At 39.3% G+C, this 24,019-nt stretch overlaps 1 protein-coding gene across 1 annotated transcript in view; it reads left to right on the top strand.

Moving 5' to 3' along the window:
- Positions 1 to 17,150: 17,150 nt before the first annotated feature.
- The window catches only part of LOC124159956 (ectopic P granules protein 5 homolog), a 160,691-nt gene continuing 153,822 nt past the window's right edge, over positions 17,151 to 24,019 (top strand). The window contains exons 1-4 of the mRNA XM_046535784.1: positions 17,151 to 17,518; positions 17,765 to 18,850; positions 19,200 to 19,397; positions 22,826 to 23,071. Coding sequence (XP_046391740.1) covers positions 17,486 to 17,518; positions 17,765 to 18,850; positions 19,200 to 19,397; positions 22,826 to 23,071 — 1,563 coding nt within the window. The 5' untranslated portion in view covers positions 17,151 to 17,485. The remainder of the gene's footprint in view (positions 17,519 to 17,764; positions 18,851 to 19,199; positions 19,398 to 22,825; positions 23,072 to 24,019) is intronic.

The raw sequence follows: 24,019 nt of genomic DNA, 5'->3' as shown, positions 1-24,019 counted from the left end.
TTTTAGGTATGGGTTTAGCTAGGGCAGATTTCCATTGAATGGGAAAATGATCTTGTGATAGTGATGAGTCGAAAATGTTGGTGAGGTATGGTAGAATTAATGGGAGTAATGATTTGATGAATTCAATGGGAATACCATCTGAGCCTTGAGCTGTAGACTTGATGCACTTAAAAGGCCGTTTTACACGGTACACGGAGTTGCGTAATCTGACGTACGTGCGAAGGCGCGATCAAAAATGCGTCGTGTAAAGCGGTGATTTGCTAGAACACATGCGAGAATGCGTGGATGCGAGACGGCAAAATAGCCCCTGTTCTAATTTCGTTCATGCATTTGCGCAATTCCACGCCATTTTAGAAATTAATTCAGGTCTAACCTGCGCAATGCCGTGTCCCGTGTAAAACGGCCTAAACGCAGAGTGCATAGGCGGATCCAGGGGGGGGGGGGCACGGGGGCACGTGCCCCCCCCAGACCCTCAAAAATATGCAAGATTTTTAATACGGTCCCATTATCATTGCATTCGTTTTGTATTGCGAGGTATCCTTGTGCCCCACCCAGAACAAAATCCTGGATACGGCCTTGCTTGTGCCCCTCCCAGAAAAAAATCCTGGATCCGCCCCTGGCAGAGTGTACTTGCATTTGAGTCACAGGATTCCAAGTAAGCTTCTTAATATGGTTGTTTGTCGCGGTTGATTTAATTGAGTTTTAATGGAGTATGTTTGTATGACTTGCTCCTTGTCCTCATTTGGAATTTCATTTGGTGGCTGTGAAAATGTTTGATTCAATCTATCAAGGGATACATTCGTTGGGCTGGGAATATTCTTGCTTTTACCTATGCCGATTAAGTTAAGTTGCTTCCAGAGAACGGTTGGTGAATTTTTAGACTTAGTAGCATTTTGAAAAACTTTTATTTTTGCATTCCTTACTAGCTGCTTCGTTTTATGTCTGAGACATTTTTACCTGTTGAACGCATTGATATAATTTGTTCTCTTGAAAACTCTAAAGGCTAAGTCTCGGGCTGACATTGATTGTTTAATTTCCGCATTCAACCAAGGTGCATTTGGTTTGGAGATACGAATCAATTTCTCCGGGGCAAATTTATCCAAAAGATACGTTAGAAGATTATTTAAAATTTCAACTTTGTCCTCAACCTTTTCAATGAATTCAGTAGAGGACCACGGAAGTGTACATGCTTCACAAAGTAAATCATCGTTATTTATCTCTTTTAAGTTTTGATGAGTAATTATTGTCTACTTTGCTTTCGGCATTTTAATAGAGTAAGCAAGAAATATTAGATCATGAGAAGAAATACTAGGGGCAGGAAACTGACCGTGAGTGAGAATATTTTCTTTGTTTACAGTTACTGCCAAATCAATCCAAGTTGAAGTTTTCGTCGTATTAATTGCATTTAGTGGTAGTATTTTAAGATTGTAGCCATAGAAAATTCCTTGGAGATAATTTTTATCGCGGGAATTTTCATGAATTAGAATTTAAGTCACCTGCCAGTATTATAAGTTCGACTATGGTTGTGTAATTTGATAATACATTATCCAAATCTGATAAATGTCCAGTTTTTGGTGGTCTATAGACTGAACCAATAAGAATTTTAGTTGTATTAATTTTAACTTCTAAGAAAATATGTTCTGGTCTTTAAGCACAAATAGGGTCACTTTTGCAAATTACCTTGCATTTCAGATCATTTCTCACGAACACACCTACGCCTCCGCCGCCTTTATTAACACGATCATTTCGATAAAGGCTATATCCAAATCTGCTATGTTGATGCTGCTTGTTGCAAAGTGTGACAAATGCCTTACCAATCCAATCCAATACCAGTAAGCAATTAAGATTCAAATAGCTAAACGTACACTTAAATATAAATATACAATACAAATTCTTATCATTATATGGAATATATTTATCCAAAAAGGATAGTAGGTGGAAATCCCAGCAGTCCATTTTAGTGAAATGAAAAGTTAAGAAATTCGACTACACATCATAGAAGTTGATATGAATAAAATAATATCTTTGAGCATTGATTTTTTTCAAATTAAAATAAAAGCTTTACCATTCATGAAAAGAGTCTTAGTTATTTTGATCAAAAATTTAACTTAAATTGAGTGTCAACGAACACCATGGTATTGGTGATCTTAACGGCGAATGATTGTAAGGGTAGAACTGTAGAAAGCTCGAGGATAGTATTGAATTACCACAATGCCGCAGAAAAATGCCTAAATATGAACATCAACTAAGATGCCCAACCGCCGTTGCAGTTATGAAACATAATACTTAAAATGTAGCAATATCTTGGAGAACGTCCCGATTAACGTTTTGGAGATACACAAGGATTTTTCTTTTTTAGCATATTTTTTTCTTGTGGTGAACAACAAAATTGGTGCATTTATATTTAACTGGTAAAAAATTAATGTTTCGATGTCCCCATTAGACGTGCGTAGTGGTGTAAAAGATTCTCATAAAACGACTTAAAAACTCTTATAAAACATAATCCGTAACTTGCATCACAAGACAACAATTTAGAGAAAGAAGATATCGCAGATGTTGTATGACTCGTGGAACCTTTAGAAAACCTTTAGAAATAACAAGGGTTACTCATTGGAAAAAGTGAATTTTCCTTGGCTTCCCAATCAAATAAGCTGAAAGGTTGGCGATCATTTTTTCGAGAAGCAAAGGAGCATGAAAAGAACTAGTATCCATGAAAATAATGAATATGCTTACCAAATGGAATTACTCTCTCCTTTAGATAAAATATTCCAACCAATGCGATTCAAAACAAATGCTGATGAGCATAGGGAACTTGCATATATTTCAGATATAATCAATAGCCCCAAAATTATATAAAAATATACGTTTGCATACCACGGTGAAAGTTTTTCTATTATTTTATGACGTGGTTTGCGATATTTAATGCATCAAAGTTCACGAGAATTTTCAAATGCAAGTGAGAATCGAAAACGCCCAATGATTGGCTGGTAGAAAAGTGACGTCATAGTTCAGTACGAGGAGGCACGGCGGCACGGCCATAGTACAGGTTGCATTCTTGAATACAAGCGACGGCGTGGTTATGATTCATTTATTGAAGTGCAGACGTATCGGAGTTGTTCATTGTGACTTCAGGGCTATTATTTGATCTATTTCTGCTCAATTGAAAGCGATAGATTGCGTAAAGATGAAGGAATACGGTTATTCCTAGGCTGATCCTAGCAAGCTTCCTGTTACTGATTCCATCATGATAACAGGGTATTTTAGTGAAACTGTAGACTCCGTCGGCGCCGAAAGTCGATGCCGAGAAATGGAAAGGTAGCTGATGTGCATCTGAAATGTTTTATAATTCATAGCAAAGTGAGACTTGCGTATAATATTGGCAAAGCGTATACTCATGTGAAATGTGTATTCTTTTGGCAGTCCGGTAGAGAGTCTTATGGTGAACTTATTTCCACCTCCAAGCTGTCGATGATACTTTCAACTTAAAAATACCTTGCCTGGAGGGCGACAGGAAGCTCTGAGGAAGCCAGACTATCAATGTTTCAATTTAGTAGCGATAATATAGACGAACTTCCAACACAATCTACCATCTTGTGACTCAAAAACCCTGAAGCCACTTCCTATTCTGCAGAAAGAATCGGTCAATCGCACTTCGATCAATATAATAAACACAACGTCTTCAGGTGTTAAGAAGTTACTTTTGTAATGAAAGCCTTCCTAAAGTAGCATTAAAATGTGAATATTTTCCAAACAGTCTTGAATACATTTTGGGAGCTTTTCTCACGATATATCTGAAACCTACTCTAAAGGCGAGCTCATCGTCATTGCGATCGGTTGTCACTTAAAAATTCCGTATCGGAAATCCTAGAGGGATGACCTTCGACGATGATCATGATCACCTGCACTCTCACTATCACTGGAACCCGTGGTAAAAATATCATCCCAATCCAATTTCTATTTGGTTTTAACTGGGGAAAGAGCAACATAGAACTGCACATTCTTTGGGCAACTTTGGGTTTGACTTTCCCTCAAACACCCCATTTCCCCTATGGTGCACATCAGTCCTACTTTATACGATGGCCTGACAACCTTTAAATGGATCCTTGGTTTATCCTGACAACCAACTAAATGGAAATTGCTGATCCACACGTCTTCCTCTATCTCCACAGTTTCCAAATCAAGGGCCGCGGAACATTCCTCTTGTGACTCAACCTTTTCTGAAAAGCAAGCAACGGCGTAGAATAAAATCAAAGAAAGCTGTGATTCATTTTTTGTGACCACCTTTGGATTCCATTCTTTTTCCATCTACAACTTCCGCTTCCGCTAATGCGTCTCCTATACATTCTACAGCAGCTGCTTGTTTACCCGGCGCGTGAAAGCCTTCCTAAAGTAGCATTAAAATGTGAATATTTTCCAAACAGAGTCTTTAATACATTTTGGGAGCACGATATATCTGAAACCTACTTTAAAGACGAGCTCATCGTCATTGCGATCGGTTGTCACTTAAAAATTCCGTATCGGAAATCCAAGAGGGATGACCTTCGACGATGACCGTGATCACCTGCACTTTCACTATCACTGGAACCCGTGGTGAAAATATCATCCCAATCCAATTTCTATTTGGTTTTTACTGAGGAAAGAGTAACATATGAGAGAACTGCACATTCTTTGGGCAACTTTGGGTTTGACTTTCCCTCAAACACCCCATTTCCCCTATGGTGCACATCAGTCCTACTTTATACGATGGCCTGACAACCTTTAAATGGATCCTTGGTTTATCCTGACAACCAACTAAATGGAAATTGCTGATCTACGCATGTCTTCTTCTTATCTCCACAGTTTCCAAATTAAGGACCGCGGAACATTCCTCTTGTGACTCAACCTTTTCTGAAAAGCAAGCAACGGCGTAGAATAAAATCAAAGAAAGCTGTGATTCATTTTTTGTGACCACCTTTGGATTCCATTCTTTTTCCATCTACAACTTCCGCTTCCGCTAATGCGTCTCCTATACATTCTACAGCAGCTGCTTGTTTACCCGGCGCGGCCCCGTTTGGCAACATATTATACCATTAAAGATTTGATTAACATTCATCAATATCAATATTTTTATAGATTATGGATCAAAGAAAAATTAAAAATAAATTGAAAGTGTTTCTATCAGTTTTATTTTATCTTTCGGGGTAAACTATGGGACAAGATAATGTTTAAATATTTTCATTAATTTATAACATAATGTAAGTTCTAAAAATACCCAAGAGCCATTTCATTAATCCGCACTGATGAGTGTAAATTATTGTGGAAGATGAATGCTGTATACGTAGTAGTTTTCCCTAGGTTGAGTTATAAAGTTCATGAAGTTGACAAAACGGCTAATTTTTCGGTGCGCGGAGTCATTTATTGCACTGGTGTGTCTACATTTTTGAATTTTTTGTAATAAAATAAAGCAGAATTCAGAATAAAATTTCCTTTAAAATGACAGATTTAAAATTTCCTTTATAGTTCATTATTATAGCATGCAGTGAAGCCAGGATATAAATTTGCAAAGTACAGCGGCACATCATTTTGACGCCGACAGTAGAAGAAAACGCTGTCTTCTTGGCTGGCACTCGAATGCATGAGGACCAACGTTGCTCTTTATTTCCATATTTCCTCCCTTGATTTTAAACATCATGGAATTTTCTATGTCCTTCCCGTCCTTCCGTAACTGAAATTGAACTAGTGCCATAAATTATTCGAGTCCATCGTACCCATCGAGAAACAAGTATATCGATTTTTGTTGAGAAGTTGAGTTTTTATTCTACGGCGGCCGAATTATAGAAAAATCTCAGTTTAAAGTTATTCAGTCGATGAAATATGGAAATATTATTTATATATTAAAGTTATCTTCGCTCACATAGCACACGGGTTTATCATTCCGTTTATTATACTCTTATTTTTCCGTAACGCTCATCCCGACAGACGGCATGCATCGAGGCTTTTCTTCTAATTTCCTCCGTGGGAATGCAGACGAAAATTTTTTCTGGGGTGTTATTGCACAGAGGAACAATACACCACTTGTAATTTTTCCTTATCTCAGCCATGTTCTTCTTTAAACGCAACGTGGCTCTTCCGAACCTGCAGCTACTGGGCTTGGATCTTGGACTCCTACTGAATTATGACGTCACGGCGTAAGATTAGTGGGGGCGGAATTTTTTTAGCCCGCGAAACTCGGGAGACTTTTGGGAGTCATTTTCTAGCGTATAAACTGAATTTTAAGCGGAAAAAAGTATATTGCGGTACTAAGTGTTTACGGTAGTATATCAGCATACTGTTTTTAAAAAGTATGCAATTTCCCTATTGAATTGAGTTGGTTCGAAGCAATGCGCTCTCAGCATTGGAATTCAAATTTATTGCGCAATGTTCTTCTCCTAGAAAGCTCAGCTAGAAATTTGAGCTATAAAACCACTTCAATCTCTCCTGCTTGAAAGCCTTGAAGAAAAACGTTGATTAGTATTGATTCCGGAAAAAATATAATTAAGACAAATTGCAAATACAATTGTCCAGGAAAAGTACTTTCGAAAAAAATCGGGAACAACCTGAAATATCTTACTTCACAAATCAAATTACACACAATTAATAGGAGACTGCGAACTTATGACGCCGAGTTATCACAATTACAATTTATAGAATAAGGATTCTTATATTTTAGGACCACGGACTTAGATTAGTTTAGGACACAGCTTTTATTCCAAACCTTGGTATAAAAATATAAATGTCATCTATTCGGTATCAAAATATAAATGTCATATATATTACAGTAAGAAGTTATCAAACAAAAGATATACTAAGAGTCTGTCTGGTACTTTTGGAGCTATTTGCACTGTTTCTTCGGATTTTTTTCTAATTACGCTTTGAATTTTGAAACATTAACAAGCTAACGATTTTTCCAAACCTTGGATGTGAGCGAAATATTTTAGGAAACTCGTCAAGTTTCCTGAAATATTCTGTGTTTTTAAAGTCATGGCTGCAGTGTTTAATTAACATATAATATATATTATAAATAATTTATCATTGTTCTGTTATCAGTGGTTATTTTTAAGCTTATGTAACAATTGTCAAGATATCTTTTGAAAATTTCGTAAAACAGTATTAAATCAGAATTTAGAATGAAATTTTATTTAAAACCTGATGACCTGGTGAACTTCGCATTAATTTTATATCTATCTATACATAAATCAATTGGAGTTAGCTCTTCTCGCTAAAACTCGAAAGCGGCTGATCCAATTTGGCTAATTTTGGCTATAAAGTATCTGTGGAAGTTTGATTTGCTGGGAAGTAGATGAACATTTGATGCTCATCCCGTCTTTCAACCAAGTTTATCTAATCATTGTGTGTAATAATGAGGACATATACCTACATTATTTTCGGTCAGTACCGTTTATGGCCAATCACTATTAAATGCGGTTATTAAATAAAACTTCCTTACAATTCAAATTAATATAATATCTTCATTTACATTAAATACAACACAGTTACAATGGAGTTCATCAAATTAATGCTTTCTGATAAACTATATTTTTTTCAATTTTTCAGTGTTTAGGTATACAAAGATGACGAATTCGTCATCTTTGATTCTTCATTTGATAAATACGGTCATATTTTTGAATGTTGGCCAAAATGTGTTTAGAACAATTTCCCATTCCAGAAACTAATGAGCATAATGGATCTGGTAGTGGCACGAATGGGGAACATTCACAATTTTTTAAAGTTGCTAGAATAATTAAGTCCCTATCTCAAATATACTCAGCGAAAATTTTGCGGATGAATAATGCTTTTTAGCTGAATTATGAGTCTTCAAAAATTAATCTTCACCGGCTGCTTGAAAACACAACATCATTGGAGCGTGACGTCGCGTCACGGTACCCACTTATGACAGTCTGTGGAAGTCGATAGAAAATCGGTCTTTGTAGGGGCTCAAACGCAAATTTGGCGAAAATAATTGCTGTTTTAAGATCAAACTGCAGATTGTGAAAATGTTGGGTTGCCATGTGACGTGGTGTCTGTGTCCACCAAAATACCTATTGAAGATGCCATCGAACCCAGTAAACACAACAAGTTGTAACAAGATTGTAGACAGGTTGTGCGAGGTTGCAGCGTTGTTCAGGTCGCTTTGCAACATTGCTGCAACGTAATAATTACATCTACAATAGTTTGGAGGACTTAGAATTTTTCGAAATTGCTGAGGCAGAAAGTGACTTGAAAAATGTTATATTATACGGGCTTCTTTGTCATTTGAAGTGAATACGCAATTGCCAGAAGGATATATTTTTAACTCCCTATATGAGAAGGCTAGGGGCATTGAAAATATTCCCGGTCTCGTCTGAACTTGAACTAGAATCGTCCAAAAACTCTCTAAGAATTAAATTTACTCCTAGCAGAATTGCCCTTCGTCTGTTAACATCGTGTATATCTTCTACTGCCGCCATTTTTGAATTCGCGCTGTTTACGTTCGGGTCGTAACGAGCTTTAGGGCCCCCGCGCTCTGGCAACTTTTACAAAGCAACTATTTAGTTGCTTTGTGGATGTTCAAATGAAACACACGAAATTGACTGTGGCCCCGCGCACGGGCAACTTTTTAGTTGCCGCAACTGCCGTGTGTTCCATAGGGACTTCCTATAAGGATATAAGGGATAGGGATAAAAGTTGCCAGTGCGCGGGGGCCCTTAAAGTAAGCGCCTTTCGCGTTCATAGTAACGAGTGCCAAAAGCCTCCCCGAACGGGTGTAGCGCTGATAGCGCGATAGCGAGCTCCCCGAACGCAGCCTTAGCCGTCGCGTTTTCGCGCGCTTGAAAATTTTCACTTTTCATTTAATCGCGAAAAATAGATTTCGTCATTTAAAAATCTAAAAGCTTGAAATACGCACTCCAGGAGTAATAATCTTTCGATTTAGGCAATAAAAAATAATAGGAAACCACCCTATTGTTCTAATTACATAAATGAATGAAGTGCCGTCGACAACACCAACTTACAATCAACGGGTGCTTTACATTCATTGACATACGTCGACACAAGTCGACTTGCGTCGCGGTTTTCGTGTTCCATTCTATGTATGTCGCAGACTGTTATGACACAAGTCAACAAACGATTACGCGCAGGAATTAGATAGTTATAAACAGTTACCGCGAGTCGACACAAGTCGACGCGTGAGTCGCATGAATGGAAAGCACCCAACGTATCCACCTTCAACGGCCGTGGCTCAGACTACTACAACGATGTTATTTGGTGGTTTCACTGCTCCAGTTTTATATTTTATGCGCATACTCAGATATTAATATTTTGTAAATACTACAAAATGTGAGGGCTTCGATCCTTTATCGTCTGATATTTTGCTTTAAATTGAAAACAACCTACACGTCTCACAAACGAAGCTCTCTCAACTGCTGGCTACTATTACAAACAATCACAACAATTGCTTCGTGTGATGTTTAGGCACCTTTGACGTCATCGAGGCTTCGTCGTCAGTGGCTTGGGGGGTGAGGGAGTTTTTGGCGCGCTTTAAAATTCGTTATATATATCATTGAATATCTTGCAAAGGAAAACTCAGATGTTACATGCGGTTTTATTTGGCAAATTCAGAAAATAATGCTCTGTCCGCCAGTGAAATAAAAAAATTCATGCAAGTTCGCCATTACCCAGGCCACCTGAAAGGGAGAAGCAATCGCAAAGGCATGATAAGTGGTCCTGTATGCCGAAAATCTCTGGGCAGTGGCGGCTTGCCCATAAGGACTCTCGGACGCCGCCCCTCCCAAATATTTTAAAAAGTAAAAAAAATAATATCCATTAATTTATAATTATACATCTAATTAATCAGAGTGTTTTTTCAGTCGCATACATCGAAAGTGTAGGAAAAACACGAAAAGAAATAGCGCGAGAAGTTCGTATTTGTAGCCGTAGGGCGCTGGCCAGAACGTCCCAATCCATCCCCATGCAGTTACATGGAGAGTGGTAGTGGTGGGGGCCCGCTGGTGCTATGACGCGTCTAACGTTGTGTCTTATAGAAGTCTTGGGACGTCGTCCGAGAATGCGCAGAGCGACGTGTGAGTTGACATCGCTGCGCAGGCCGGCGGGCGTATGATCTGGTGTCTACTTGGTGCTGCCACAGAAAAGGGACCTACGGAATCAGAATGGTCACTGTACTGGGTGTAGCTATACGATTTTAATTTTTAATTACTGGTAGGTATTGCTACAGAAAATAAATTATCTCAGTATGCTTGCGTTTTTTGGTGTTTGAATTCCGGAACACATAAAATCCAACCAGTTAAAGGCCGTATTGACGTAGGAAAACTATTCTCGAGTATTTGCCACAGTTCTGTTATGATTACGAATTTCAAGAACCTTGGGGAAACTAATATTATAATATTTAGGCCTTAACAATGTATTCATATCTTCCCGATGATTAGAAATGCGGAACCTATTTTTCAGATGAATTTATCAAAAGGCCTGCAGTATTGGGAAAAATCAGTTAACATTCCCCACTGATTTATAATTTAAGAAATAGGTGCGTGCGTGATAGGGTGAAGGATTGAACATGATTTAACCCGTAAAACGTGACTTTAAATAGAGTCATTCAATGAATGCCAAGAAGTGCCGCGTACAATGCACCTTTTGTGTGTAGATTCATCATTTTTCTAGCCGTCCTTGTTCTATTAGTTCATGTTCACCTAATTCCTCAGCGGTAGAGCGGTAGCTGTCTGACGGAAAATGTCCACTTGGGTCTGATTTAAGTGGCTTCGAAGAGTTTATATCATGGTGCGGAGATCATTACAGCTCCCATCTGTGGCTCAGAGTCGTCTTCTTTTACGATCTAGAATTTATTTTCTATTATATCATGGAAATTATTTCGAAGACATGGTTATTCCAAGTGCGACCCGTTGGCGTTTCGTGTGTTTACCACATATGAATCTTAGACTCAATGAGATGGTCCGTGACGTCTTCTATTTGCTTGAATGCCTTTGCTGACCTTAAATTCGTCCCTCAGCTGAATCAGCATTAGTGGACCACGACTTCTATCTCCCTTGAGTCGTCCTTATAGTATGATAGTAACGGCAAGACTCTCGGAAAGAACGGAGTGAAATGAGTTCAGACATCATTTTAGAGGAGTTAACTGTGCGTAATTGCCGATTAAGAAGTTTCTTAGTGCTGTGTGTACATTCAAGAAGACAATTTTAATTACTCAACAGTGCTCGTTTTTGATTTAGGGAAATATAGGGAAAAATAGTCCCAATTCTGTGTCCAGCCACCTTGTTCTTTTTGATCGTATTTTTCGTCGGCCTATTTTGTGTCGTCCCTTGTTTATTATAGACTAGTACCTTTGCCATGTGTTCAATCGGAAAGAAATTGTTGTCCGGCGCTGGTTTCAACGAACGTGTAATTGATCACTTTGCTGGACAAAAGGAAAGAAGGATGGACTTCTGCAATATAACTAAAGGAATGTGAGTATTTCAGATTTTGTTAAAATTGTGTGTTTAATTATTGATTTTAAATCATATTGTATTCAAGAAGCAACGCGAACACCTCAATCAAAGTTTACATCTGCCATAGCAAAGCGCGTGCATTCTAGTAGTGTTTGTTGCCTAGTGGAAGTCAGTGACACTCCCCTCCCTCCTCAGGTGTTACAAGTGTCATTGCTACATAAATCATTGCAAATATGCTATAGATTTGACAAATAACGCATTATGATTGCAAAACGAACAACAGAAGTGTATTGCAGGCATATTCGCACAAAGAATGTAGGCGCTAAAACCGAAAGTTACGTATTTTCGTTTGTATTTGCAAAATATCGCAGCAAATATATTTTTATCCTTCAAGATCATTGATCAGTATAATCGAGAGTCCGGACTAAGCCGATCCGTATGGCCGAGGGTCTTCTGCATTAAGTATTTATTAATCAAGCTTCATTAGGAAAACTAGGTATAACATATGGCATCACAAAATTTAATTCCTAGATTGCCGTAAAAACTTAATAAAATACACGAAATATTAAAAAATTATGACCCCCCTAGGTGGAGTGCGCCCCCCCTAGCATTTGACTCACGAGTCGCCACTGTCTCTGGGTGCTTGCCGAATCCCCTCATCCCACAATATTTTTGCTCATTTTTTTCGGCGCGCTACGGTATTCTTTATCAGAAAATAAGCAGTAACGTCATGGCAAAATTAGCAGTGCCGCAACGCACTTTCCTTCACTTATTTTGGAAGTGCAATATTACGCTGTATGTTTTTAATTACAAATTATTATTTATATTTCATTACAAAATGATTTGTTTTGGTTTCGAATGTATATATTAGAAATTTGGAGGCAACAAAATTGATAAAAGTGTTATTTGATTTCTGTCGTTTGTAAACCAGAGCCGGAACGGCGTTCCCGCTCCACGACACCTCCGAAAATAAGGTAACCTTTTTATGCGCATTAAGAAAAGGCTGCCAGTCATCAAGGTAACATATAATCCTGACTGAGAATAGAGTATAAACTTCGTGGGCAGCTGCCCTGGCCCACCGTTACATTGTTGCTGGAGCAAGTGTATGCCCCATTGGGAGTCGAGTAAATGAGAAGTATTCACCGTCCATATACACCCCATAGAAACGGCGATGGAGTTCTTGGCTAAAAGGCATTCACTAGGTCGATTATTGCTAACTTGGAGTTGGACAGTGGCGGATACAGATGGGGGGGGGGGGGGCGTAGAGGGCGTGCCCCCCCTTCACGGGGCCGCCTGTATTGCCAAACATTGCAGAACCACAATTATAACATTTTTATATCTGCATGTGACTTGATTATTTTTTATTAGGATAAGAGTAAAGGTAACTCAAGATATCCGAGTTTTTTTCTGTATCCGCTTCTGGAGCTGGACGGAACAGTGGCTCAGCGAAACTCAGCTCAGCTCAGATAAACTTTTAAGTTTTAATTCATTTTATTGATATACTTATTGAAAAGTGTAAGGATTAATAAAATGTCTCTCAGAAAGCCATAAAATTCACCATTTTGAACCATTTATCTTAAAAAAAATTCTGTGGGAGGGCCCCCGTATCTCCAGCTTATCCTGGCGGGTATAACACACCCAAGGACTATTATCTATTCGTTACTTAGTTGCGCCTAAAACTCCCCCAGTCTTAATTTATAGCTGCGCTCCTGGGATGGAATGCTTTCCAACGCCATGGCGGCGTCCTTTAGGGAGAATTTGGGTTTACGATAGTAGGGAGTCCACGCAGAAAGATCATGGATGATCCTAGTTCCGCCAGAACTTTTCGGAATCAAAGGGAAAGCAGATTGTGGTTTTGCCATAGGCAAATTACCCCTCTCGACTAAGTTGTAGACCCACTTTTTCAATGTTCCATTGGGCCTGGTGGGCTGAAAAACACATTAACACAGTCTCTGAACAGTTGAATAACTGACGCACAAGCATAGGGAAAGGGCTTAGCTCAATTGAGGAAGATAGGATCTAACGATTTGATCGTTGGATCATTCTTACTCATATAATGGTCCTCCAAGATTGTGAGAATATTAATTGCGTGAGCTTGGTTTCGTTATAAGTAGTAGGACCCGCCCGCCTTTGAGACGGTGCGGGATTCCTCGTCCCCTCCCTTCCTTCCCTATCCCCTCCCAGGAGGCGTCGTCGAGCTCCCATCGCGGCGCCGCCTCCTCCCTTGTTCCTTCCCGTCCTTCCCCTTCTGGGTGCAGAGGAGAAAAGCTCGCGCAGGCCCCTTTCAGACGGGACAGCTTTTCGCCGGCCGCTGTCCACGGCACCGCGCCGTGAAATTCAGGCAGCTTTCAGACGAGACGACTTTCCGCCGGTCGCCGTTCACGACACGGCGCGCCGTGAAATACAGAGAACAGTACGGCAAGCAATCGGCACGACCATCAGCTACATTTATTCACTAGTTCTTGAGTCGTTATCATGGATAGGTGCGAATTTTAAAATAATAATTTAAATTAAATTTAAATTATTATTTCAAATGTTCATTTATGCTGCTGATATATAAACTTTAGTTTAGGGAACCTCGCAGGGGCGGATCCAGGATTTTTTTCTGGGAGGGGCACAAGCAAGGCCGTATCCAGGATTTTGTTCTGGGTGGGGCACAAGGATACCTCGTAATACAAAACGAACGCAATGATAATGGGACCGTATTAAAAATCATGCATATTTTTTAGGGTCTGGGGGGGGCACGTGCCCCCGTGCCCCCCCCCTGGATCCGCCTATGGAACCTCGATACAAATATGAAATCTGTAACTAGCCAATGAGTAACTCATTTGATAGGTTATTATCAAACAGGAAGAAAAAAACAAAATGCAAAGAATTTTTTACAAAATACACAAAATATTGATAAAGTTGAAACCTACCGCTGCATCCCAAATCCCAAAACACTACCACATCTCTCACAGAATAAGTTGACTGGTTTGACGGCGTAGAATTAAGTGATGCTGGAGAATGACTTGATCCTGCTAGAGGAGAAGAAACTGCTCGCGACTACTGTATCATCAGCAGAATGTTCAATACCTCGATTTGGAAGTTAACTGTTTCCGCATCCATGAGGCCATGCAGGCTTGGTAGAGTTCCTTTAAAGAAGTTTAAATGACTATCCTCAGGTTCCACTTTTATGCTCATGCAGGATTATAAAAAAAAGGTCACCGAGTTACCTCGAGATATTTACACCACATATACAAAAAAACCTATAGAGAATGATACCAAAAGGAGAATAGCGACCGCCCGCGACGCCGAAATTAAGATCGATTTTTCGAACGTGCGGCACAGTTCGGAGCTTTCTGCTGGCCACGGAATACCGTGCTCGACGGACGTTGGAAAGTGAATTTTTTAGCAAGGGAAATACGTATAAGATATAATGTATTTAGTGCCACATTTAATTGACATTTCATATAACCCAATTTCTTCGCTGTCTTACGATATTTATCGTCGATACGATACAAATTGGAGGACTCTGTTTTTCGTCGAAATTTTGTGTTTATTTGGGATTGCAAGAAAAGGATTACCGTGTTACCTCAAGATATTTTCGTTAAATTACATCAAACGTTTTAGAGTGTCCCTCCAAAGAAATCAACTACGACCATTAGAATCAAGCAAAAAAAAATCGATGTTTTTGCCGCGCGCGCAGTCCGCGGCAGCTCCCCGATGGTATGGAATGCCGTGACTCGGCGTAATTTACAATTGATATTTAATAGAATACACATATTTTAGCCTTTTTTCTCTATTTCTCCATTTAAATAAATGATTAGCTTTAGATAGGTTGATAGCTGTTGGACATATCTCACACGCACATTACTTGGATTCGGTAGAAAAGCGTCAGCGTCCATTACAATATCTCCCATCTCGTTCAAAAATACAATTTAAAATATGGGAACGATGAAATATTATTCATGTCCGTATTTCTTCGCTGATCACGCTACTCTGAATTCTATAGAACTACGCGGCGGACGGCATAAGTCGACGCGTCTGAACAGTCCAATACACCACAGTGTTTATTTCACGCCGTGGACGTCGTGCGCCGGGCCGGATTGAAATGGGAGCCGTGGATACCACGGCGGCCGTCTACGGCGCCTTGCCGTCCACGGCGCGATTTGGCTTGTCTGAAGACATCCATAGCTACCTATGGTTATTTAAAGGCATTGCGCCGTGCCGTGGACGGCGGCCGGCGAAAAGCCGTCCCGTCTGAAAGGGGCCTTACAGTCCCTGCCCCAGGAGTGTATCCTTGCGAGCCCGCCCCAGTGGCGGATACAGAGAAAATTCAAGGGGGGGGGGCGCAAAAGACATTTTGAGTTACCTTTACTTTTATCGCAATAAAAAATAATCAAGTCACATGCAGAGCTTCAGAAATTTTAACTAAAGTGATTTAACACACATTCAAGACAATGCCATCTTATGATATAAAAAAGTTAAAATTATAGTTCTGCTATGTTTGGCAATACGGGTGGCCCCGCAAAGGGGGGGCGCGCGCCCCCTGCGCCCCCCATCTGTATCCGCCACTGGCCCGCCCTGGAGTCTCATTTCCACTGAGGAAAATAGGAAAATAACCCACCTCAGCTGGTGGATTCGGCGTGTCCGGAGGCTGAACTTCCGTTGGAGTAGGCTTCAGAGCTTCGCCTCGCTGTTCGGGAATAGTGGTCTTGACCGCGGGCAGGCCGCCACATGCCGTGAAGAAGTTTGATATAAAATCGGCGTCTGTTTGGTCCGGGTCACCGTCCTCCTCCTCTTCAAACTCCGAGGGAACATCCGACCACGTAGGATATATAAACGATGGGGGAGAATCAATGGAAGTGACTGACCTGTCTTCATCGTCGTATCGATCGTATCGTCGTCGGATGACACCTCCGGAATTTGTATCGGGTCATCATGCTCCCCGGACCCCCTTGGGCGATGAGCTCCAGAAAGAAATCATCATTGCAAAACACATCTGCAACGAGTGGCTGAGTTATCATCGGGTCAGCCTGCGGAGTGTGCAATTGGCCAGCGCCAGCCGACGCAGAGACCTATTGCGGTAGCGGAGAAGGGACCTTATTTCCCCACGGAGCCGGCGCCTTTCCCTCGCCGTCCGCGCCCTCGAAAGGGCAAGTCCGCGCCCTCGTGTAAAACGGCCTTTAGAAGTTCTGCAATCACGGATAGCATGGGATAAGCGAAGGGTCTTATGCCGGGAGAGGAATATAAGCTGAGGACGAATCACGGCGCAGTGCAGCAAAGGTTCTATCCTCTTTGGTCAGCGGTGGAGCAACAGGCACCGCTGGACCCTAGGCAACCCTAAGGCCTAAGGTTCTGGAGCGTCGGAGCCAAGGTCCACGCCAGTTGAGAAATCGACTGACAATGAGTAATGACTCGTGAAGAGCCACCACCCACTGAGGTTCTTCCTGGCTAGCCATTAGACCAGGTTTAGGATTTTACCGAAAAAATGGCAAATTTCCTGTAATTATATAATAAATGCCAGTCATCTCACCTATGCCGCATTTATTCTTGCATCGCGGACATAACGCATTTGCGATTTTCGCGTAGCTCTAATCATTATATTGAATATTTACAACTAGCTGCCCTCTTTCTCCTGCTTTTTTTTCCTCAACAGCAGACGACGAGTAGAAGAAACACGCAGTGCGCAACCTGTCCAGTTTTATTATTGTTTAGGAAATTTTGTTTATTTTCTGCTCAATAGCACTATATAATGTTAATGAATGAGAAATTATAGAGTATATCTCATGATAAAATGTTGAAGTTGTTCATTGGCATGTGTGATTAAGGGAAACAAGGGGATGACGGATGAGGAGCAAACTGAGGGAAATGATGAACGAATTGCACTATGTATGATGTTGTTCATTGGCTATTCGTGTGTTTGGGGTGGGTGTTATATATGTTTGGTATTTTGTGTTACGCATTCAAAGTGATCTGGCAAGGAAGAGGAAATGCGTTTCGTTTTTGCGTTATTGTATTTGTACATATATATTGGTTGAATAGTTAAAATGGCAACCCTTGAGAAAAGCAGTCGCAAAAAGGTAATGATTAATATTGTATTCGAAACGTCTCTTAATTTTTAAACAATCATATCCCATCTTATTAGGATTATGTAATTGATTTACCGTAATGCTGTGAATAGTACATATAATATCCTGAGTGTGAATAATTTAGCTGAAGATTGTTTAGGTATCATGTAAGAATTGTGAACTCAAGACACTGAAATATCCACCTCTTTCAAGTTTTTTTGTGGTACTCGGATTATAATTTTACTTTATGTTTTACAGGTTAAAAAAGAGAGAAAAATAAAAACTTTCACCTCCAGCCGTGAATCTGTTGATGCTGTCCGTGATGAACTGTGTATTTCAACGGAAAAGGGTAATGCTGAAGCAAGTACTTCGTCTCGGGAATCGGTTCTAGCTCCTGAACAACAGAAGTGCGCCGATGTCACGGATCCGACAATTCTTGGGGATCACATTAAAAGTTCCATTCCGGAGGGCCATGAAGAATCAAACGCAGCATCACCGCACAATTCATCATGTAAATCGGATGTTATATCTGAACAGAAGAAGAGTGTCTCCACAACAGTCGAACGTGATTATCAGGTTTATCCTGTAGCCGTGGCTAGCCATGAGAAATCAACGTGCTTACTATCTAAATATGCAGTTGGAGAACATGATAGGGACAAGATGTGCGAAAAATTGTCACACGAAGACAGAGTTAGTGGTATTAATAATGCTTGTGCAAGTGGAAAGGGTATAGCTCTTCCGTATAAGGAAGGAGAAAAGCCTGGCATTGTCAAAGTAAAGAACATTCCCCCTCCGGTAACTTCTCCGAATATATATCCCAGTATTAGCTCCGTCATTTCTTTCAACGAAGAGAAATCATTTTCAAAAGTTGGTGGTGAATATTCCCCAATCGTGAAAGGCCTGGGAGATGGTGACTGTGTACAAGGCATGATCAGTCCGAGAAGTGTAGAAGGCAATGTCCGTAATTCAGGTGACTTTCCGTCTGAAATTACGATGGTCAGTGTTAACCAAAGTGTTGAAGTTAACGAACCATCAGATTCAGTGGTGTCGCCAATAGTGACTCCCTTGCCTTCTGCTCCATCCTGTGATATATCATTGGAAGAGGATAGTCTTTCTCGAATCCGTTGCTTAGAAGAGGAGTCACTGCGAAATTTGTATCCAATTGAAGCATTCCATGTAGTTCTACCGTCCGAAGCGACCATTAAAAATCATCCTTTGTACGTCTTGCTCAGTGACTATCTGTTAGCTTGTAGTCACCTTGAAAAGGCGTTGAAGAGGTTGGACTCCTTCGTTGCTAAGGAAGAGGAACTTATAGAATCAGTTTGGACCATTACAGAGAAAGAGGTATTTATCAATTGATCTCTCAAGTTGGATGGAAAAACCACAATATACTTGCGATTGAGTGGAATGTTGGAATCAATAATAAGTAACCAGTCATGGCTTGACTTTGTCGAATTTGCATACATCAATAATATGAACTTCAATTTTTTTAAATCCAAAATATTTCCAAATTGACCTAGGTTGCAACACAGTTGTGTATATAGTCTAGGACCAGATGAAGACCTTGATGGTGGCATTACTGTATTGAGAACCTTGTCGATTTGGAAATACAATATGTGCTTTTAAAAACAAGTTAAGTACTAGGCAATGCCTGAAGTTGCTCATGATACTTAGATTTTTCTGTTGTTTCCAGGTGTTAGAAGCAGGGAAATGCAATGATGGGGCTATGCTAGTCGCCAAATATAGTAAGAGTGTGGCTGTGAAAGACAAGTTAAAATTGTCACAACTCAGCAGCACTCTATCATCATCTCGAGAAACATTACATTCCGAAATTTCTCTTCATCTTTTTGACTCTGAGGCTCAGCGTTTGCGTGTTGAACATTTTGTGCAGGTGAGTTTATGTATTGACATGAATATTCATTATTATTATTGTTTATCTACAAGTTACGGTAGTTTTATATATTGGCCAAGGTACTATCTACTTTAGGGATCATCCTTACCCGTACAAAAAAATCGGTGCTGCGTCTGAACTAAAGCTGCACTGTAACTGTGCTAAAGTGACTTTACTGTGACTCCACTTTAACTGCACTTAAATTGAAATATCACAGTACAGTTACAGCACAGTCACAGTGCAGCCGCCGTAGCACAGTCATAGTGCAGCCACAGCACAGTTTTTACTATTATTTTCTTTCCTTGAATCAATAATTGACAGCGTATTGATGTGGCTAATTGCATTCCTTCTAGATCATATTGAAAACAAGAAGCAGAATTAAAGCAGGATAGCCTAATTAGCAAAGGTATATATGTAGTTCCCTTTTAGGTGTTTGTGAAAATTGGTTGACTGATCCAACTTGAAAAAAGCATAGATGGAGACATAACAGTGACCAAAACGACTACACTCATTCGAATGTTGACTAGTCAAAGGAAAGATAGACCATATTCCTAACAGACACTTACTGAATTTGTTACGTTCCATTTCCTTAACATAAACCAAGTTGATGGTACTCAAAACATTGATGTCGAAGCACTTAGGTCCAATGAGAAAAATTGACAAATCCTATTCTGCATATCAACTGGCACTTTACATTAAAACCACCTAAAATTACGTCAGTGCTATTTGTCAAGTTGCCACACAAATGCACACCTCGATAGTTTTTGTTGATGAAGCTTAAGTTCTAACTCAGTGGACCTCAATAAATGACAATAAGATATGAAAACAAAAGGACTTTATTAAATAAAAATATGCTCATGATTATAAACATAAAGATGACTGAAAATTTTTGGTAAGGCATGGCTGCTCAATTCATTTGCCTCTTTGGCTGGTTTCCTGAAATTACAAGGAACACACATTGTATACTTATAGCTAATTAAGTGCACAGTCAAAATCTGTCTGTTTAAATATGTCTGAATTTAATTTTAGAAAAGTTGAGTACTTACCCCTAGCAGCCACAATGCAAACTGCACACCATCGTGATAACATATGTTTAGCATATGCTCTTCACCCCATTAGAGGTCAGTTTTAATAGAATACCAAAGGTCTTTAGTTGTTGCCGTTCTCTTAACAGAGTAAAAATAAAGATATGCCTTTTTTCAACTCTCTCGCGTTTCGCAAAGAGTAGATTGCGAGTCGTATGAATCAGTCGTGGAAAGTCTATTTATCGCTAACCACACGGATTTCAGCAAAATTGACAATATCACTTCATTCGCAAAAAAATTCCTGGCTAAGTGGCTAATTTCGATTTAAGTGATGTAACATTCACTTCCTCATGTTCTTAGCATCGATGTTATATCGACGTATCTATCATGTAGCGTAGAATTCAGAGGATGAGAGCACATAAACAAGTAATGGTACAATGCCAATGTCGTGCACCAAAGATGGTGGAGTATCAGCGGAAGTTGTTCTTTTGACCATAGTTTACCAAAATAATAAGCAAGCTGGAGTTATGCATTGCCGCAGTAATGTCAACATACAATTTTTAAATATTTTATGCATTCATTTTCTTGGATGGAAATGATAATTGATCGTATTATGAAATGATATAGTAAATATTTTCTCCCGTCAATGACTGGTGAAAGTAACCATCCAGCCCTATCGCAGTCCAGTTTGAGCAATAGTACAGTCCCAGTCATGTTATCCAGCCCTGTCACAGTTCAGTTTGAGCCGTAGTACAGTTCTAGTCCTGTTATTCAGCCCAGTTTGAGCCACAGTACAGTTCCAGTCATGTTATCCAGCCCAGTCACAGTGCGGTTGTAGCTCTAGCATAGTGATTCAGCACTGTTACATTACAGTTCTTCTATAATTCCAGCTGCCATAGTACATTCTATCACAGAAAAGTGTAATGTGGCTGTGCTAAACACAGAGTTAAGTCCAGTTACAGTTCAGATTTAGTGCAGTCTGTGTACAGATTTTTTTGTATGGGTACTGATCCTTAATACCACATTATAATTTCTTAAGCTTAGTGATAGCCTTTGCTTTTTAGTGTTTTTAAGAATTATTTTTCTAAACTTCTCTACATACCCAACATGCTTGTCTTTTTGTCATAGTTAAAAGCAGCCAAAAGCCCTGGTTAAAATTTTAACTTCAGATTGTAATTATAAAGAGATGATACTAATTCAAGATAAAAAGGGAAAGAATGAGCACCTCAATTGCAAAGCTCACATGTGGAATTCAGCCTCAATGCCTTCATTAAATCTTTTATTCTTTCCAAAACACCTCCTCTTGTATTGTGAATGTAATACATCACTTCCTTTGTTTGGAACATGAACTCATCATCACAGATTTCCTCAATGAGAGTTATCATCACCTCTTGAGACCTTGCCTTGAAAAAATGCACCGCGTAAACGTGCTGCATGCTTAAATACACCACTGTGTGTCCTAGACATTTGGGTTTAATCTCTTGAGCCTAGCACCTTCTGATATACAACAGTTTTTGTTTTGTTAACAGGTGCAGGATAAAGCAGATGAAGTGAAATAAATATAGCGAAGCAAAGGAGTGATGCACCCCAAGAGCTCAGAGAATTTTTTTATAGAAAGATTTTTATGTGAAAAATTTTGTAACTACTATTAGGGGGACAGATGACTCACAAAAAAGCATATCTAACTATTCCCATAGCCGTAAAACTGCATCCGTGAATCACATTCATTGATAGCTTTTTTAAATCACCAAACGTGTTCCGTTGTATAGTTTTGGTTGGTTTAAGTTTTGAAGCATCATGAACATCGAGGTAACCTTTCGCTGTAAATTATGCCATGGTTAGCCAGGAACATCCAAGTACTTCAAAAATTCAGATGGATAGTTTGTAACTTCGTCTTCGTTTGTTACACAGTCAATGGATTTGAATGAATGTAGGAGTACCATCTAATTTATCCTGATATATCTAGTTTGAATCATCCATATCTTCGTTATAGGTCATCAAAATTGCTCGGTTAATCAACCAATTGTGATTTTAATGGCGGTCAATCCTCTACGAGAACACTTTGTTGTTGAGCTTACCTTCCGATGAAACGAATTTGCAAAAATTCCGAGGAAATGAAATCCAACTGCTTCATTAGTCGACAGGAACTCAGACATTACCAATAGTCAGCAATTCCTTGGAGATTTGTATGCTAACATGGTAGTGAAATGTCTACTCGAGATGGTCTTACAATTAGCTCGAATTATATTTTTTAAATATGATTTCAATATTTGAATTATGTTTAACTATTAAAATGTTATATTGTTACAAAGCTCAGTCTTCAAATCGCTAAAAAGAAAAGAAATTAAGTTAAATCTCTCAAAAAAAATGTAGACCTTTATTTTATCTTTCTCTCATTCACAGATGGAAGAAGAGGCTCAAGCTGTTATACCCTCCCCTGAGGAATTGCGGGTTTGCGTTGTGATTTTATTTTATTTTGCTCAACGTCTGGATTTGAACGCAGCTTTTATACTCAAAGTTCAGGGATGGCTGCTCCGACTAGGGAAAGTTTTGCTTAAAATAGGTGTTCTTAGTGATCACTTATTACTGCTGACTCAGCTTTTGCATTGCCCAAAAGGTGTTGGTAAATGGGGAACACCATTATTACAGGTATGTATAATAGTAATTAATTGAAATGCCTCTTTTAGGATATTGGTGTAATGTGACCTAAGAGTTGAGATTGTATATACCATAATGATGTTTCCTGGGTTTTATGTTAAAGATGGATGTGTTTTTTTTTTTTGAAGTTATAATTCATAAATTTGTTCTTTTGGTTGGGACAAAGCTAAGACATATGACTTGCTTGCTTTTGGAAAAGGAAAATAATATCGCTATCACCTCTTAGTGAGTACTGATGTCCAGAATGAAAATGAAATTATGTAAACATAATAATTGATAAGGATGTGCAAGAAACACTTTTTGATCTCAAGTCGAGTTGAAAATTACTTGCGAGTATCAAATTGAATATGGTAATTTCTGTACTAAGCATAACTATGCAAGCTCCAATATATTCTCATTTTTCCAATCCCGTGGTAAATTTTCTCTTCTTAACCCTTAGCCTATTTCGAAAAGAAAAGGATGGCGAGGAACGTTGATGGTAAATGTGTCAGAATTAAGAGATAAATGAAAATTGATGTCTAAAATATGAGGGACATTTTTTTTTCAACCCCTGATAGCTCAGCAAAATCACCATACAAGCGACAGGTTGGTACAGCGCTCATAGGGTGACTGCACATCCTCTGCACTATACCCTCAAGTCACCACACCCCACCCTCACCCTCTGACCACAAGTTATTAGTTTTAGGCTAGTGGCAATGTCATTAACTACTCTGCCTCAATTGATTCTCCCGTCAAGTGTGCATTGCAGAGCGATAGCCAGAAAACTCGCCGAAGTTCTTCAGCATTGACATGTCTTGACCTTTATACTGATAAAAGCAGGGTTGATAAAAATCATGATTTTTTTCAAAAAAATCATTTTTGTTGATTTTTTTTATTTAATTCGGATTTTATTGATTTAAATCGGATTTTATTGATTTAAATGAGATTTTTATGATTCTC

Source organism: Ischnura elegans, chromosome 1, assembly GCF_921293095.1.
Source record: "Ischnura elegans chromosome 1, ioIscEleg1.1, whole genome shotgun sequence".
NCBI lineage: Eukaryota > Metazoa > Arthropoda > Insecta > Odonata > Coenagrionidae > Ischnura > Ischnura elegans.
This window is presented reverse-complemented; position numbering and strand designations above follow the sequence as displayed.